This window comes from Larus michahellis, chromosome 9 (genome assembly GCF_964199755.1).
Source record: "Larus michahellis chromosome 9, bLarMic1.1, whole genome shotgun sequence".
Classification (NCBI taxonomy): domain Eukaryota; kingdom Metazoa; phylum Chordata; class Aves; order Charadriiformes; family Laridae; genus Larus; species Larus michahellis.
Window position 1 is genome coordinate 44,315,319 of NC_133904.1, and position 18,709 is coordinate 44,334,027.

Here is an 18,709-nt window from a genome sequence, read left to right on the forward strand (position 1 = left end):
ATCTTGAGATTAGGCAGAGACAATGTTCTTTATTTCTTTGGTTATACTGAATGTGTCTACAAGCATATCTTCCTCTTGCCATAAGAGGATTCCAATAAAGCTAGAATTCTCCTTTAGACTACGTCTCCATCATTCAGGCATCAGTTTAGACTTTTTACATAAATTTGCCTTTGATTCTCTCACTATGTAGTAAATATGTATAAATGTTTCCTCTGAAAATGAGATTTCATGGACATTAGAGAAGAAAAGATATCTTTGCTCTTCAAAATGTTAAAAGGCCCGAGTGTGAGAAAATCCAGACCTTGTTGTAGTGGAGAGAAGGAACTCTGCAGAAGTTTACTTTTCTCCTTTACTTTTCTATATAAACTTTGATTAAAATTGAATTTACATGACTGTGAGGCTACAAAAGACATTGTGAAACATTTAACATACCCTGTTGCTGTGTGTTTAGCCCAGTTCGTCCTCCCTTCATACCTCCTCCCATCTCTCTCTCACCCTGTATGTGGCTGGGTACTCCCACCACTAATCATACACCTGCTTTGATACATGCCGCAGCTCCTTATAAGCCAATTCAGTTCACTAATTTGGCTGAAAACTAATCTAACCGAGAGAAGAAAAAAATCCATTATTTTGAGGTTAGTGAGTTGATTCAAGGAGGGTCAAGTAAGTGCCAGAGACAGCACAAGGGAAGAGTATGACAAGACCCGTTGGCTGGTAGCAGGGACATGACAAGGGGAAAGAGGGAGGACAGGGAGTTAGTCCTTCCCTCTTTCATGAAACCACTCCATAAATATAAAAATGAGCAGAACTTGGCCTTTCTTACTTATGTACCTACATCTGTGTCATTATTTTCTAAGCATCCATCTCAGTTTTATCTGTAGGTGCCAGGCATGTCATGTAGCTTGAAGCTGGGACACGTTGTGAGTTGTGTCACATTCTCAGAATCCTCTTTCTTTTGATACGCTTTGTAAACTGTATGAAATTTAAAAACAAAAAAAAAAAAATCATTTGAAAGACTTCATTGCTCCAAATAATGATTTTACCTACTTTAAAACCTAACTTTAAATTTTTTAACATATTTCTGTTTTTTTCCATCTTCCTTTTGATGGTTCAGCTCCTGTTCCCTCGTGCATCCATCCAGTGAAGAATGCAGCAGAGCTGCCTCTACATATCGCTGTGCTTAAGCCTTTGCGAAGATGAGGAAGATTTCATTTTACCTGTTTTTGGAACAGTCTGGATTGTCTGCTCAGGCCTTGGAGACAATTATGTGAGGCAGACAGAATGTCCAGAAGAGGACATTCCCCCTTCCACCCAGGCACGGCTGAAATTCTTGAAGAGGGCAAGACATCCATCTCAAGCACAATCTCTTTCTGGATGATTTTGATATGGTGTCAAAATGTTTGTTGTTAAAAGCAAACATCTCTTTTTTTTTTTTTTTTGGTTACTGGTTCAGCATGCCTTCCCTGAAGCCACTTTACATCAGATCAACGCTGGTGTGCAATCATTAGGTTAAAAAACTGTCACCGCTCAGTTACTGAAGTAGCTGCAGTTTCTCTTCTTTCTTGAAAGACCATGTTCCTACATTCCTTTGCAATAGTCTGGAGGCAACAGGAAAGATAGTGTGGGCCTGCTTTTTTAAAAACAATAATAGAGTCTGTTAGCTCATGAGCCTATGGAGGTCTTAACTGAAATTAGTAGAAAATGTAAAAGTAAAGGAAATTAGGGCAGCTGCAAAAGAAACCCCAGAAGCAAAACCAGATTAAAGTAGAGCAATGAGCAAACCCATGCAATATCTTAATTTTACTTCAGATATTTCCCCTCTAGTGTAACTTGTTCCCTAAATCAAGCAACAAGTCTAAAGCATGCAGTTTCTTCTGTAGATGCCTATTCATTCTACCACAGTGGTCTTTCAGCTGATAAGCAAAGGAACTGCAGTAGTTGGGGAGTGACTCTCCCAGCGTGACAAGAGACAAGAGTAGCTGGCGAGTTGCTCCGTGCTCATTCCCTATTCCACACTGCCACAGCTTGAAGCTCTTCATCCAAGACCCAGCAGCAACTTAAACTTCAGCAAAAATAAAGAGTTTACTTTTCCATTCTAAAGACTGAATGACAATTATTTTATTGTCTTTTATCATACTTGTATTGTAAGCTTTATTCTTGAACTTTCTAAAATAAAGAGACTTTTCTGCTTGCAGGTAGCTTAATGAGGGGGTTACACCATTGACCTTTATACACATGAGAAGTCCCATTTAAGCCTGTGGAATTCCAGAAGGTGATAAGGAGTCCTCTCACATGTGAGGAAAATGTGGAGGACTGAGAACTTAAATTAGAATATTCTAAATTCACATTCTGTTAATGTCAAGTAACTTCGACCCAACCAATCCTGACCAGAAGCCTAACAGGTATGGGATTCATGGCATAAAAGGTTTCCCTGCTCCACTGTTGAAGATGAAGTTATTAAGAGCAAACAAAGAAACAAGCCTTGTAGCACAATATGTTCCACCCCTTTTTAGAGTACCTCTTTCTTTCCTGTCCTCCATCATTTTCAACCACAGTCAAATTTCTTTACATTTTCTCTGTAGTACATGGGCATAGTTCTTTTATTCAGTTAATAGGCCGTTCACTCAGAGAGGATGAATTGTTATTTCATGATTCGGTGTATTCAATAATGTCAGAGTTTTCTACCATGGAATCCTTATTCTAAATATATTTCTCTTCTTGAGAAATGAGTTGAGTGAGTAGTTTCCACAAAAGACTTGGGTAGGACAACAGCAGTTGCTTCTAGATTTTGCATTTAATCTTATATCATACACTTTATGGAAAAATATCCCAGGTAAGTTCTTCATCCGTTCATTTTTTCATTAGTTTCTTTGTCTTCTGTTTTCACGCTTTTCGTTGTCTCAGGGGGCAGGAGGGGCCAAGCTTGGCTTTAGCCTCTGACAGTGAGCTGGAGGGTGAACGACCCCTGGGTAAATGAGCACAGAGAAAGAAAATAAGCAAAGGTGTACTGACCACACTGGACATCTTGCAATTGAGTGAAATTAATGGCTACCAGCTGTGCCTTGACAGTAAAATCTGGCAAGAGTGGTGTTATGAGCTGGACCCCGCAAGCTGAGTTTACAAAGAGAATTAGTCAGACGACCCACTACCAGCAGCATGCCCACTTCATTGAACATTCAAGACAACGACTCCTTGCAAATGAGTAGGAAAAGATGGAATGAAAAATCCCTTCCAATCCCTGTTGAAGGCATGCATTCCATTTCAGTGTTTTTCTCAGGTGATGCTTTCCTGGAGCAGGTGACGGGTTGCACACTGAAGAGGGCCCCTGGATAAAACGGAGTAAGTTAGGTGGAAATAACATGGATCCAAGCAGAAACATATACCTGACAGCACTTTTTCCACTTTATTTAGCACAGTACTCTCACTGTGGTTCTGTCTTTGCTGTATCGCAGACTTGCACTGTTTCTTATCACACTATACTTTTTAAAAGGTGTACATACAAGGACTCACTCCGGTAGGTACAGAGTTTTCAAGGATGCTCTCCCTCCCCCTCTTCTGACTGACAATCTGGCAAAATATATACAAGACAGGGACAATGGGTGGAGTTATTGCCTTTTTTTTTTTCTCCTCAGAAGGCTATGTCCTATCAGTTGAAGCCCTATTAAAAGACAGTGCTGCACAGTCATTGTTGTATTCTGCTGTGTCGGATGTTGTTTGCTGAGTATGGCAGTTGTTACTGATTTATCTGGGAGCAGAAACATCTTGTAGTCTTGTTAAACAAAAATTGTTTAACCGTGGAAACTCCAGAAACAGACAGAGTCCACACAAACCTTTGCTTTCCTATTCAAAGAATTGTTAACCAGCTTTCCATGTGTTCAAACAGAACTGTTTCTTCTTCTCTACCTGGGCCCTGTGTGAAGGGCCACAATGTTAACTTTTGGGCTATTTTTATCGTTCTTTGGGAAACGGAAGGAATAACATGTAGTGCTCACATAATAATTGTAAAATAGTCTGATCCAAAGAGATCCCCATTAATTTCTGGAGACTTTTTATACGATTTTCTAATCCCGGCATGTACCTTTTCAAAGAGAGCAACCCAAATACATTTGTGTGCATGCTGCTGCTCTCCCAGGTGTGTTTTTGGCAGCTGGGTGCACAAGGCCTGCTCACAGCTGGCCAGTACAGATGTCAGCACGTGAGCAAGGAAAGCATGCTCCTGTGGCGGTCACGGCGATACCATTTTCTTGTCTTGATCTTCTGATTTCAAGAGCCATGGGGGTGTGGGCCATCAGTATCTCCGGTTAGGTCAAACTATCGGGGACTAACCCTTATTTCCTATTGAGGATGACAACAGACAATCTGGAGAGAGAGCAGAACGGTGCAACTCAGTGCCTGCGGAAACGCGTTTAGGATGCCCAAGCATCCGTAGGTAGCATAAAGGTAGGGCGTTGGCAATTGTATGAAAGACACCTCCTCCCCGCTGCTTATGTATTCACATGCAGCCTGAGCTCAGCTACTGTATCTTAAATTGTACTTGGAAATGCCTAGGGATGAGTAGGACGTTTAGCTCCTGTTTCCTATCAGTTCATTTCTCATTGGTTCTGTTTTACCTCAAACCAGGACACTCAGAAAATTACCGTGGATGAAAAAATAAAGCAACTTACTGTGCAGAACTCCGCTCAACTTCAGCTGAAGTCTTATTTGCATGTGTGCTGAACAGCTTGAGGAAATGCTCTCCAAGGTTTCCAGCTGTGAGCGGTAGATTCAGCATCTCGACCGGCCTCTGCATTTCAGTCATTCTGCTACAGGAAGGTTTTTCTCCTGGCAGATTCTGAACCCACATAAAGCACAATTTCAGTCTCAAGTTCCTGAGCCCATAATTAAACTGGGAGAGGTAGGTGACCAAGCATGCCCGTGTGTTGAGAAGTGTTGTTTAGAAGCTCTCACAAAAATGTGAAAGGAAACAAAATGTAAATAGGCTTCTATAATTTCTGAGCAGATTGCATTATGAATTTGAGTAACCAAGAGTAAAAATTACCTTTCTCTCCCAAGAACTTCTGCTTAGATATGGTAATGGCACTATTGATAAGATAATTGTACCGTTACCAAATGACACCCTGTGTGTGTCTCTTCGGGTGGGAAGCAGTATATCTCACATTTCTACTTTTTCCTCAGATACTTCTATGTGCAGAAAATTGTGTTACTAATCTATCTTCTTGTTAGTTTTTGCTCTCCTTTTGCTAAACTGAAGAAGGAAAAATACACGCTCCTGTGGCAAACAACAGATAGACAAAGAAAAAAAATCAAGGGAGATGAATGAGGTTCCATCACAGCAAGAAATTTAAGAAAAGGTTAGAGATGACAATAATGGGCATGGTGTGTAGCCTGAAGTAATCTTGTAAACTTCAGGGAACCAGACCAGATAATCCAACTTGCCCTTTCTGTCTCGGCTGTCTTCCAATTACTATCTACCATCAAGCTACACAGAAAATTTCTACTGATGGTGACAAAACTTTTAGCTAGATCTCAAAGAAAGGGCTACAACCACGTGATTCTAGGATGTAACCCCTTAAAGTGACTCTTAGGCATGTCGTTGTCATGGATCACAGTCTTGACCTTAAGCTTGTGCTTAAGCTTGTTATACTTTAAAAATATCCTCGGTTTGGTTTGGTTTGTTGTCCTGACATATAAACCTAAATCGTAGTGAGTTTGACATGTTGTAGGTTAGGACAAGTAGCTTAGAAACCACTTAAATGAGATTTGGAGGAGGAGTTATTTTTTGTGACTGTAAATTAGAAATAAATATAAAAATACGACATACTAAAACCCTAATAATGAAATTGTCTTGCATAACTAAGTTTCCTTCTCAGATAAGTTCTACAACACCATAAACATATGTCATTGTCAATAGCCACTTATCATAGAAACATCAGCAATTATTTAGTTATAGTGCAATTTCAGTTCTCTAAAATACTTACTCATTTCACGGTTTACTTGGTTAAAATATAATCTTTTGTTATGCTGCCTGTTTGATTTTTCATTCGGTCTCCAAGCGGCTGTTCCAATGGTGGTGGGAGTAGTGATCTGTCTTTGATACTGTCTGTATGCTCTTTCACCTACTAAATAAGCAAGGAATTAGTTTAACATCCAGCTTAATGTAGCTGGTTAAACAAAACTGGCACCTTGATCTTTACACCTGCATTTCTGTGCCTGTTGTTAAAATAGCTTTATAAAACAGGTATCTTCCTAAATGAATTTTATTCCAGACCTTTGCTCTCTATTCCATAAATTCATTTAAATAATTTGGAAACCTCATCTTAAACTATCTTCAAACGCTTCTAAACTGGGCCCGTTATATGCATGCATTTCCTTTTATATGAGCGGTGCTTTGTTAATGGTTTAGTAATTAGGAGAGTTTACATTTAAAAGATTTCAGTTTTTAATTGGCTGAATATTAATCACAGATCACTTTCAGTTCTGTTGTGATATGCAAATTTTTTATGTCTCAGCTGCATTTGTTTTCAGGTATTAGTCTATCCACATAATGCAAAATAACAGTCTGAAATTATTTCAATTAGATGCAGTCAGCCTTCGGAACAAGCTATTTATTTAATTTCTCTAAATGAAGAAAGCAGTTGCTGTTTTCCATTCCCTGATATTTGCTGCCCAGACCTAGCACTCACAACTGGTATGTGTGCAATACATAAACAGTTTTCTAACTGAATTATGTTAGCATTCACAGCCACGGAAAAGCAGTTGAACTCCCCTTGCAAGATTTCATTTGGTTAACTGACTCCTCTGCCTTGGAAAGAAATGTCACCTTGTTTGGGGGTATTCATTACCATTTTAAAGTATATTATGAAAGGTAAATAGGAGTTCTTAATTAGCAGAATCTGTTTTGCACAAGTGCATAACATTAGAGGATTTTTTTCATGAGACTGCAGCTGTTACCTAAGCAGAGGAGGAATTTCACCTTACCACAAAGAATGAGATACACAAATAGCTGTGTTGTCTTAAGAACGGGTCGGGTATGTCTCCTCACAGCGATTTTGTTCCATAATTGCAATTCACATTTATGCAGCAAATGTTACCATCCTGCCCACTCAGTTTCCACCTCTACTTTTGTTTCAAGGGGGGGGGGGAAGGAAAGGGGAGGAAGATCGTCAGAAAAGAGGGGGGGAAGAGTCCTTTCTTTTCTTCCCTTTCCTGCCCCCGCTCCGCTGCTCCCGGCCGCGGTGCTCAGCGGCGCACAGCCAGGCGCTGGCCGGGCGGGCGAGCGGGGGCGGGATGGCCCCGTCCCGGCTGTGCCCGGGGCTGCACTTGTAGCTGCCGCGCGCCGCCCATGGCAGCCCCGCCGCGGCACCGGGGCCCCGCCGCTCTCGCCGGCCCGGGGGGCGCCTCCCGCCCCGCAGCACCCGCTTGAGTTCCGCGGGGGCGCAGCTCGGCATCTCCCCGGGAAAGGTAACGGCGGCGCGGCGCCTGCAGGCGTGCGGAGAGGCTTTCGCGGTAGCGGCGGGCTGGGGTGGCTCCCCCGGAGCGGCGTCTCCTTCCCCTCCAAAGCAGCGCCCCGGCGCCTGGTGCGTGCGTGCCTCTGTGTGTGCGTGTGGCGAAGGGGAGGGGGCTCTCTGCGTGCGGGGGGTGGGCGAGAGCAGTGCGATGGGAGCGGGCGCCCGTCTGCAGAGGGATCCTCTCCCCGCGTGTGCGCGGGGGACCGCGGTGTCGGGGCAGGGCTCGGCGAAGCGGTTGCTGCATGCGGCGGAGCCCGGCGGGGTACTGCAGAGCCGGGCTTCGCCTCGCCAGGGGTGCTCGCCCGGGCGGGCGACCGGCTGCCCCCGCCGCTCGGTGCCTGCGCGGAGCTGCCGGAGGCGAGACCTCGCGGGGAGAGCGGCGGAGCGCAGCGGAGCGGCGCCGCGGCGACCCCGGCCGCCGAGGTAGGGACGGTGCCGGGCTCGCCGCGGAGCACCGCCGGGAGCATCGCTGGGGGCGGCCGGCCGCCCTGCCGGGCGTGTGAGTGCGGGCGGGGAGGGGGGACACGGCAGGGCTGCGTTTACGTTGGCGTTTTAATGTCTTTTAATTATTCCGAAGGTTTTGGTTTTATTGCTATTATAATTACTGCTGTTATTTTAAAGGGGGGGGGGGGGCGGGGGGGAGAAGCCAAGGCGACAGTGGCTTCCTGCCGGAGCCACTCTGCCATCGCGCTCGCCTCTCCCCGCCAGCCGGCCGCCTCCCGGAGCCCCGGGCCAGCGGCACCCGGCGCAGCGCTGCCCGCTCCCATCCTTTGCAGGGGAGCGGGCGAGCGGAGGGACCGGCTCCGGGCGGCCCGGATAAGCCGGTGGAGGTGTGGGAGGGACGGCGGGGGCAGGATCTGTGCAGTGGGGCCGGGGGAAGGGGGTGTGCGAATGTGCTGCGGGCTGGACTTTGCAACGGTGCCGGGGTGGGGGGAGCGTTTGTCGGCGGGGACCGCGGTTGTGTCTCGTTGCAAAGGGAGGGTGGGAGGGATGCCGGGCTGCATCGCCGCGCTGTGCCCGTTCCCAGCCGGCATGTGCGGGCGGTGTGTCTGCGCCCGTGTCCCTCCAGCCTTCCCCCCTGCCTTCCCCCGCCGGGAGGCAGAGGGCGACGGGGCGCCCACGACAGAGGGGAGCCGGCACCAGCCGAGCCGGTTGCGGCAAAAAATTGCGGTAGCGCCTGCACTCCTGGCCGGGCTCGCCGACCCGCCGCCAGCCCCGCGCAGCGCCCGCAGTGTGCCCGCCCGGCACCGGCCGGGGCCCCGGGGCTGAGGAAGAAGAGGGGACTCGAGCGTGGGCGAGGCAGGGTGGAAGGTGCCTGGGACGGGGAGGGAGAGGGAGCGGTGGGGGCACGGGGGCATCGCGCTGCCTCCGTGGGCTCGCTCGCCGCGGCCGGGGTCGGGAGCCTGCTGGCTGCTCCGCTCCCTCTCTCCCCGTGGTCCCTCTCCGCGGCCTCCTTGACCCCTTCAGCCATCCCCTCCCCTCTTCCTTCCTTGCCTCCTCTCAGCTTTCCCTCTCCCTCTTGTCCTTCTGTCCTCCCTTCCTTCCTCCCTGATCCCTCCTCTGCCCTCCCTTCCAGGTCCCCCGGCGCATCCTCCCCTCCTTGCGGCTCCCTCCAGCCCGATTCTCCTCCCTCCAGCTGGCTCCTGCTTTCTCCACTTCCATCCTGGCTCCCTCCTGCCAAGTCGGTGGCTTCCCACAGCAGGAAATGAAAGGGACAAGTTGGGGAATGGGGAAGGTGGGGAGAGCAATGTATTGGTTATTGACTGATTTGGGTTTTGTTTTTTGTTTTGTTTTGTGTTTTTTTTTAAAAAAGGCTACTTTCAAACTCAGAGGAAATGCTGTGGCTCCAGTTCTTCTGCGTAAAAAATGGCAGCTCAGCTGGCCTGACTATAAGTGAAGGGTTCTTGAAAGCCACCTCTGTATCAGTGCAGGGATAAGAACAAATTACATAATTTGTATTTAACAAAAATAAGTTCTTTTCATGTTTCAGTGGTGTCAGGCTGGTGAATTTTGACTTTGTTTTGCCCTGCAAGTCAGGGTGGTGGTGTTCTCCCTGGGGATGGGGGCTGTGTGCCTGTGCATGCTTCTTCCATATCTGTGTGCTTCCACTGGTAACCCAGAGATGATCTTCTTAATTTGTTTTGTGGATAGTTCATTGTATTTCTCCGATCAGTTTACCACCTAGGTATAATAAGTGACAGAAACAATGTGTGTGCATGCCTATGTATCCCTTGAGTGAAGCTCACTATTATCATAGTGATAATCTGTGTGCATTGATGCTATACATACATACGTTGAGTATTGACATTGCTTTTTTGTGTCTGCATCTTCATCCTTTCTATATTGTGCTAGCCCAACGCAGATGTTTGGGCATGCATAACATCAGCATTTGTGTTTAATATCCCTGAAATGCACGGCAACATATGAGCAGTGCAGGATTGAAGAGAGTAAATATGCATAAAATTGGAATCTCCTTTGGTTATTTTACTTTGTTAGTTATGCATGTTTGGCATGTACAAGAGAGAGAAATATATTTGACAGACCTCAGAGTTATTTGTGTTTGTCTACAGAGATTTACATTCTGTATTTGAAATCATTCTGGCTCCCGTGTATTTGTTTGGTTGTTAGAATCTTTCATGTTATTTTAAATTCAGTGCTTGTAGTTTATCTATAATCCTTGGCAGGTACAGTAGCTCAGTGGAATACAATTTTTAACCCAAATGACGTTTTGGAGCAATGACAACTGAAAAACGTTTTCTTTTTTCTTTCCTTCTTTCTTCTTTAGATTCTTTATCTTTGTTCAGGAGCCTAAGGTTGCTTGCTGATCACAAGAAGATGTTTCTGTGGCTCTTTCTGGTTCTGTCATCTCCAGTTTCTTCTACAACTGCAGATGCTGATATATCTGTGGAAATTTGCAATGTTTGCTCCTGTGTGTCGGTTGAGAATGTACTCTATGTCAACTGTGAGAAGGTTGCAGTCTACAGACCAAATCAGCTTAAACCACCATGGTCTAATTTTTACCACCTCAACTTTCAAAACAACCTGCTAATTATTCTATATCCAAATACCTTTCTTAATTTTACACATGCAGTGTCCTTGCAGCTGGGTAATAATAAGTTGCAGAACATTGAGGGAGGGGCCTTTATGGGTCTTAGTGCATTAAAACAGTTGCACCTGAACAACAATGAATTAAAGATTCTCCGAGCTGACACTTTCCTTGGCATAGAGAACTTGGAGTATCTCCAAGCTGACTACAATTTAATCAAGTTTATTGAACGGGGAGCCTTCAATAAGCTTCACAAGCTGAAAGTCCTGATCCTTAATGACAATCTGATTTCGTTCCTTCCCGATAACATTTTTCGATTTGCTTCTCTAACCCATCTGGATATACGAGGGAATCGAATACAGAAGCTTCCATACATTGGAGTTCTGGAACACATTGGGCGAATTGTTGAATTGCAGCTGGAAGACAACCCCTGGAATTGTACTTGTGATTTGTTGCCTTTGAAAGCGTGGCTGGAGAACATGCCCTATAACATCTACATTGGAGAAGCTATCTGTGAAACCCCCAGTGACTTGTATGGAAGGCTCCTGAAAGAAACCAACAAGCAAGAGCTGTGCTCCATGGGGACGGGGAGTGATTTTGACGTGCGCATTCTGCCTCCGTTGCAGCTGGAGCCTGGTTACAGCACACCCAACGGCCACACCACTCAAACATCAGTGCACAGATTAGTCACCAAGCCTCCCAAGACTACAAATCCTTCAAAGATCTCGGGGATAGTAGCAGGCAAAGCACTATCTAATCGCAATCTCAGTCAAATTGTATTTTACCAGACCAGGGTGCCTCCTTTAACTCCTTGTCCAGTCCCCTGTGTTTGCAAAACACATCCTTCAGACTTGGGATTAAGTGTAAATTGCCAAGAAAGAAATATAGAGTCAATGGCTGAACTCGTACCAAAACCTTTAAATGCCAAGAAACTGCATGTAAACGGCAATTATATTAAGGATGTGGACACTACAGATTTCGTTGAGTTTGAGGGGCTGGATTTGCTACATTTAGGCAGCAATCGGATTTCAGTGATCAAAGGAGAAGTTTTCCGCAACCTTACAAATTTACGGAGATTGTATCTCAATGGCAATCAGATAGAGCGTCTGAGCCCAGAAATGTTTGCTGGCCTCCACAACTTGCAGTATCTGTATTTGGAATACAATGTTATCAAAGAAATCCTAGCGGGCACCTTTGACTTAATGCCAAATTTGCAGTTGCTCTACCTGAACAACAATCTTCTACGAAGCTTGCCAGCGTACATTTTTGCTGGTGCACCACTTGCTAGACTGAATCTGAGGAACAATCATTTCATGTACTTACCTGTAAGTGGCGTTCTTGATCAGCTAAAATCTCTTACACAAATTGATCTGGAAGGTAATCCATGGGACTGCACTTGTGATTTAGTTGCTTTAAAACTGTGGCTTGAAAAGCTAAATGAAGGTATTGTGGTGAAGGAATTGAAATGTGAAACACCTGTACAGTTTGCTAACATTGAGCTTAAGTCTCTGAAAAATGAGATCCTCTGTCCTAAACTTTTAAATAAGCCATCTGCTCTGTTCACTAGTCCTATGCCCGCTGTTACTTTTACGACACCGCTGGGACCAGTTCGGAGTCCTCCTGGTGGCCCAGTTCCGTTGTCCATCCTAATCTTAAGCATATTAGTTGTGCTTATTTTAACAGTGTTTGTTGCTTTTTGTCTTCTTGTTTTTGTGCTTCGGCGCAACAAAAAACCAACTGTAAAGCATGAAGGGATTGGAAATCAAGAATGCAGTTCTATGCAACTGCAGCTAAGAAAGCACGATCACAAGTCAAACAAAAAAGATGGACTAGGTGCAGAAGCCTTCATTCCTCAAACCATTGAGCAGATGAGCAAAAGTCATACCTGTGGCTTAAAAGAGTCTGAAACGGGCTTCACGTTTGCTGACCCACCAGGGCAAAAAGTCATTCTGAGAAATATTAATGACAAGGAGAAAGATTTATTGCATGTGGATACCAGAAAAAGACTTAGCACAATCGATGAACTGGATGAGTTATTCCCTGGGAGGGATTCTAATGTATTTATTCAAAACTTTCTTGAAAGTAAAAAAGAATACAACAGCATAGGGGTCAGTGGCTTTGAAATACGTTATCCAGAGAAACAACAGGACAAAAAAACCAAGAAATCTCTAATAGGTGGTAATCATAGTAAAATTGTAGTAGAACAAAGAAAAAGTGAGTATTTTGAACTAAAAGCTAAACTTCAAGGTTCACCTGACTACCTGCAAGTCCTTGAAGAACAAACAGCTTTGAATAAAATATAGGTCATGCAATCTTATTGCCTACAGAGGACATTTATTTAATGATGAAAGTGCCTTTTGTTGACTTTTAACTTCCAAATACTATATTATATTGATAGGCATAGAGGCAGGTGTATCCAAGGGTGTCTGATTAACTGTAGCTGCATATGATTTGTCAAGTAGAGGAGAATTTCCTTAATAGATTTTACTCCATAAAGCTCATGCCCTGTGGAATCCTGTAGGGATACTGCAAACTCTATTGCCAAAGGGATGCTTTATACACGTTACACTGAATTTAACCTCAAGAGGCATATATGTTTTGTACCTTAAATGCAAAACCATCGTCTCCTTGTGATTTGTTAGAGCAAACACAAGAAACCTGGTACTGGTATTTGTACCTCAGCTGGGTCCGTCATCCTGCACGTGGATTTAAGTTGGTGGAACTGGAGTAATCCTTTGATTTGTGGTGTTGTAATGGCACTATTTAAAGATTATCTGAAAAGTAACAAGCATGCAAAGAGAGAACATTCGATAGTATGTGTAAATTGGTTACATTTATGGCCTGCATCTTGAAACCACTGGAATTATAATGTTAAATTGTGCAAATATTTGTTTAAAATATACCATGCATTACATACTATGAAATAAATTTGACCACTTGAAGCATACCTGTCTATACATAAAATTAAAAAAAAAAAAAAGAAAGAAAATAGTTCAGACTGACTTCTGCAGTATTTGTGGCATCTGAAGAAAATATTTGATGTTTATGCAGAATCTGTTGTAAGACTCATCTCCAATTAAAACTAGAGTTCCTTCTCAGTTACGTGAAACACTTGCAACCCCAACAGGTTGTCCAAAATTGTCAAAGTGCTTACTGTGTGAGCGTAGCAGAAATTATTTTTGTAATATAATTCATATTTATGAAATACTTTGTATACTAAATAGGAAAAATATGTACTCCTTAATATGTATTTAATATGCCTGACTTGTTTTCCTGATCACAATACATTAATCATTCAGTATAAATAAAAACAGAACAATATACCAAACAGAAACTGGGGCTGTAATGTGTAGAATTATCCAGAATTAAGTGATCAGATATAATAATAATAAAATTGTTCTGTACTATTTCTTGTGAAAGTAGCATATTATCTTATTTCAGATTTGTTACCAATGGTGCATTTTAAAATAGATTCACTAGTTTTTTAGTATTGTGTCTCAGGCAGTTATTTGCCATCAGTTGTCTTGCTTTTCAGGGTTCTACAGCTTAATCTAAATAGTTTTCACTACAAGTATTTACAGGAATTCATGGTAAGGGTAATATTTTAATTGTATATGCATAAGTTTTCTGTTCTTATTATCTGTCTGGCTGCTGTCAGAAAAAAAATGATCAGAACAGTGAACAATATGGCAAATCATGTCTATTTAAAACCACAGTGTAAAATGAATATAGTGGTCTCAGTTCAGAGTATTGTGTCGCTCATATCTAGAGAGCAAAAACTTGCCTTTGTGAAAGCTGAATCTGAATAACTAGGAAAAAAAAAAGTCAGGAGAATGGAAAATTCCCACTGTATCTCACTGATAGATGGTATCTTGAGATGAAAATGGAGATATATTGGTAAAGCATCATACAGCAAATCTATACTATGAGATTAAGAAAAATTCTTTGACTCGAAAAGGAATTTTTTCATTAATTTCAATGAGCTTTGGATAAGGCCCTCTGTCTCCTTTGCTTCCAGAACCTTCCCTCCCACCTTTTATAATCAATACATAAATCAATTAAGATTAGTAAGGTAGAAACATGAATGTTTTTCATGAATTTGGAACTAGCAAATATTACAGCAAGACCCAGTAATAATACTGTGGAGAAGGCTATGTCAGCTATTTCCATTATAAACCTCTAATTTCAGGGCTTTATGACACTGCTGTGAAATTTTTATTCTGGAAAGATACTTGGCAAACAGCCTGCAGTATATTTTTAACTAAGTTTACCAAAAAAAAAAAAAAAGGCACTTCTTGATTTAAGAGAAAGCAAAATAAGACAAAATTTTCTACTTTCAGATGGTTGTTTATGCTCTTGTAACTTAGAAAGAGGGTTTTATTATTTTTCTCCATTCTACAAAGTATATACATAACTTCAGATAATAAAATTATAACAGATAAATTAACGGCTGAGTTTCTTTCAAAAAGCTGCTGCTGTCCGTGCACAATAATTGACTTTAATCAGGATGTAACAGGGATTTTCAGGACATGGATACTACGTATACGCATTTCTAGCATAAAAAGTTCTTGGTTGCCCAATGATGCAATACATGGCCAAGGCTTGAATAAGAACATTTGAGCTTATTGCATCAAGAGCCTGTGGATTGAGGAGCGTTAAGAGATGCAATGCTGCGAGAGACTAGAATGGTTCCATCAGTAGGCTGAGAGTGATGGGTCACCGTGCCGGTTCCGCACAGTGCTGCGTGGCTGTGAGGATGTGTCAAGATTCACGGGGATTTGCCAAAGCATAAGGCATCTAACACGCTTCAGTGCATTGTCAGAGACTGTCATGTCCCATACCCTTCTCTCAAGAGGCGTGTGTTAAAAATATTAAAAATAGTGAATAAGCTAATACTTTTAAGTGATGTTAAAACTGATGTGCTTATGAGTCGTGTTGCCCTGACTTAAAAGAACAATGATGAATGATTGTACCTTCCTCAGTTAAAAAATTGAGGGTTTTCTTTGTTTTGTTGTGTGGTTTTTTTAGTTTGTTTTTTTTTGTTTGGTTGTTTTTTTTGTTTTGTTGGGGTTTTTTGTGGTGAGGTCTTCTATTCGCTGATCAAACGAGGAAGAACTGAACCGTTACGCTGACCGTTGCACTGGATCAGATTTTCCTGCTCATTGAAGTCCCAATCCAGGAAAGCGTTTAAACTCAACCTAAATCATGTGCAGATGTACTATTCGTGAGCTAATAATGAAACACCTGCCCAAGAGTGTGGCTTAGGTAGAGTTTTGTCGCTGATTTCAAAAAGAGCCAGCTCAGAAACATTGTGTATAATACGTAGAGCCCGGTGATTGTTTTGGGATTATGCAGTTGAGTGTAGGTTCACCAGCATCAATTAAGGTTGCACAATCTGGACCTTCCTGTAGAAATTGTTCGTAAGTGTTTTACATATATGGTGCAATATGTAGGCATAATAGTGTGAGTGAAGAATGCAGAAGTTGGAAAAACACTATATTTCTGTGAAACTGTTACTTTGAATGACAACCTTAATATCAGTTTATTCCCTCCATGTTTTGAAACAGTGTATGTGTCTGCACAGCAGTTTTAGTGTAATGTCCATTCAAATCTATGGCCAGTCTGTCTGGGAAGGTGGCTCTTCGGATGTGGCTTAACAAATCTACCTGTTCGTTATATTGGTTTGAGTGGCCATGCTTGTAAAATGGCTGTTAAGACCCATAGACGTAAACTAAATCAGTGAAGGTGTTAACATAATCTGTTGTCCTCATTGTATTATAAAGGAGTTTCCATTTTTAAATAAAATCAATAAAGTGTTATTGTTTCCTTGAAAAAGAAAAAATTTGTGCAGTTTTATCAGAAAGCAATTACCATGGTGCAAGAACACAAGACCATTAGATGATTTCTGGTTTGCATTTAGTGTTCAAGATTGACAATAGTATAGAAATCTAGTATAAAAATCTTTTTTAAATTCTTTTTTTTGAAAAAAGCCATAATGATGATATAAATTATAAAAGGCATGGCCTTGTGAATAATGTTAAAAAATGTTTCAGAAGCAACAAAACACGTCCAGAACTTGATGGTGGTATAATATCTATAATATCTTTTGCATGATTTGTACATTGATACTGTATGAAATGAGCACAGTGAGGTTTTTTTTTTTTTTTCTGGTTGCATCCAAAGAGTTGGGAAGGAAATATAACAAGAATGTATTTATAATCACTCTATTTTGAAATAAAGAAACAAAATGTATTGGTTTTACCCTGTTTCGATCATTACTATTCTAGGTTAGTTTATAATTAAGATAGTTACTTTTAACTTCTAGTCCGATGTAAACCGCAGAAGCTATTGTCTGTGAATTTTGTTTGCCTTCAGCAACGTCAAAATATTAGCCAGCTTTGACTTAAAAATTTGTATGAAGTATTAATAGCATTGTTTGGTATTTCTGAAACTAGACTTTGTGAAGTGCCTGTAATATTCTCTTTCAGATCATGTGTATATGGATGGAAGAGAATCTATAAAGTAGTTAAACAGTAATGTTTTCTAATCACCTTGACAATTTATTATTTTTATGAAAGTTTTTCCCATCTTCTGTTGTCTAACAAATCCTCCTTGCTTCTATTATACAAATAGTCCCTCCAAAGTCAGTGAATTTTTTTGCATTAGTAACACAAGCAGAATTTAGGTTTTAGTGGGATTCTGAAATCTTTGACACAGAAGTGCTCAGAGGAAAAAGCACGTAATGCCAGGGCCATTTGTTTTGATTCTGCTCCCTTCTCATTAATCATTTTGGATAAGACCGTTTTTCAGAGGAAGGACAAGTTGGTTTGTCCTTAGCAAAAAGAAAAATATCAATACATATACCATTGAAATTGGTTAGGTTAGTTTTATAAATGAAAGGTGAAAAGATGTCTTTAGGCAGTTTAACTTCCAAATTGAGCCTCCTAAAAATCTTCAGGAAGGGCTGAAGAGCAGGAACAGAATTACATCTAGATTGAACATTCCCTCTTGTGTAGGATTTAACATGCGTTATAATGGTGGTGAATGAGAATCAGAATGTGATACGGACTAGAAAATCAGGACTTGATAGGGATTTTTTTCACCGCCAGTTGCAGTGTAACATTAGAAGCAAACCCACAGCATTAATTGAAAAAGACCTACTTATATATTCCATAGAATTTCTTTCTAAAGGCAAACTTGAAAATCAAGAACAAGTATTCATGGTTTGGAAAGAATACGTGTGCACTGATTTCCTGAACGTAGAGGAACTTCTCAGTTTTTGTTAATAGCTTTTTTCCATTATTTAGTCTTTATTTATAATTGCAATTCATTCATCCTTATGTATTCTAATTGATGCCACGTTGAAAAATAAAAACAGGAATGTTAATGCTCAGGGACAAACTCGTCTCAGAAATTGTAAACCCAGACTAAGTCAACAGATTTCAGTTGGAATCAAATCAGCCTTACCCTAGTGAACACAAAAGCAGAAATCTGCTATATTTGGTGAGGAGCTGATCTATCTGTCGTTGAAATAAAAAATAAGCTAAGTCATTTTTTACTTGAATAAAATATAATCTTGCTTTTTTCTCTATTGGTTTGTGTGGTAAAGCTGTTACTAGTTTCAGTAACCATAGGTCAGAATATAGGGTAGGTGCAGTCCCGCGTCCGTCTGATGTCAGTGGAACTCTACAATGATTCAAGAGCTGTGGGCATCCTGGAGATGTACTACGGATACAAAACTATTTAAATTTGCTGTTTTAATGCATAGACTTGGGATATATACATTACATAAAATAAAAATGCTATTTTAACAATATAATATATTTTCTCCCTATAATGGAACAAACTCACCCTGGTCGTCTTTCTCATTAAGTAGGAATTTTATTGCAAGTATCTTTATTTTACTGTTGATTTTATTCATGTCCATTAGTAATACTCGAGATAATTTATTTATTGTCTGAAAACAGTACGTTTTGAGCAGTCTGTTACTTTTAAAACACCAGTCATTAGTAACAGAGCGAGGCTGTATTATATTGATTTTTCATTCTCTTGCTGTGAATTTTTATAGTCATTTAACACTAAATAATTTCTTAAAAGCACAAATAACAATCAGATAAGAAAAAGAGACCTAGCTGGTACTAAATCTGAATTTTTT

General features: G+C 41.6%; 1 protein-coding gene across 7 annotated transcripts; it reads left to right on the top strand.

Moving 5' to 3' along the window:
* The first annotated feature begins 7,231 nt into the window (after positions 1 to 7,231).
* SLITRK4 (SLIT and NTRK like family member 4) lies at positions 7,232 to 16,806 on the top strand. 7 transcript variants are annotated; one of them, XM_074601156.1, is made up of 3 exons: positions 7,232 to 7,461; positions 9,085 to 9,243; positions 10,294 to 16,806. In XM_074601156.1, the coding sequence occupies exon 3, from the start codon at positions 10,344 to 10,346 to the stop codon at positions 12,855 to 12,857; it is 2,514 nt and encodes an 837-aa protein (XP_074457257.1). In that variant the 5' UTR covers positions 7,232 to 7,461; positions 9,085 to 9,243; positions 10,294 to 10,343; the 3' UTR covers positions 12,858 to 16,806. The 7 variants fall into 7 exon arrangements, with proteins under 7 accessions (XP_074457257.1, XP_074457254.1, XP_074457259.1 ...); XM_074601158.1 differs by lacking the exon at positions 7,232 to 7,461 and adding an exon at positions 7,541 to 7,577; XM_074601151.1 differs by lacking the exon at positions 7,232 to 7,461 and adding an exon at positions 7,640 to 7,931.
* Positions 16,807 to 18,709: the final 1,903 nt, after the last annotated feature.

Coding starts and splice junctions, on each gene's coding strand:
- SLITRK4 (XM_074601151.1), top strand. CDS start 7,751: ATGCGGCGGAGCCCGGCGGGGTACTGCAGAGCCGGGCTTCGCCTCGCC. Junction 7,932..9,084: donor CGGCGACCCCGGCCGCCGAG/GTAGGGACGGTG, acceptor CCTCCCTTCCAG/GTCCCCCGGCGCATCCTCCC. Junction 9,244..10,293: donor CAAGTTGGGGAATGGGGAAG/GTGGGGAGAGCA, acceptor TTTCTTCTTTAG/ATTCTTTATCTTTGTTCAGG.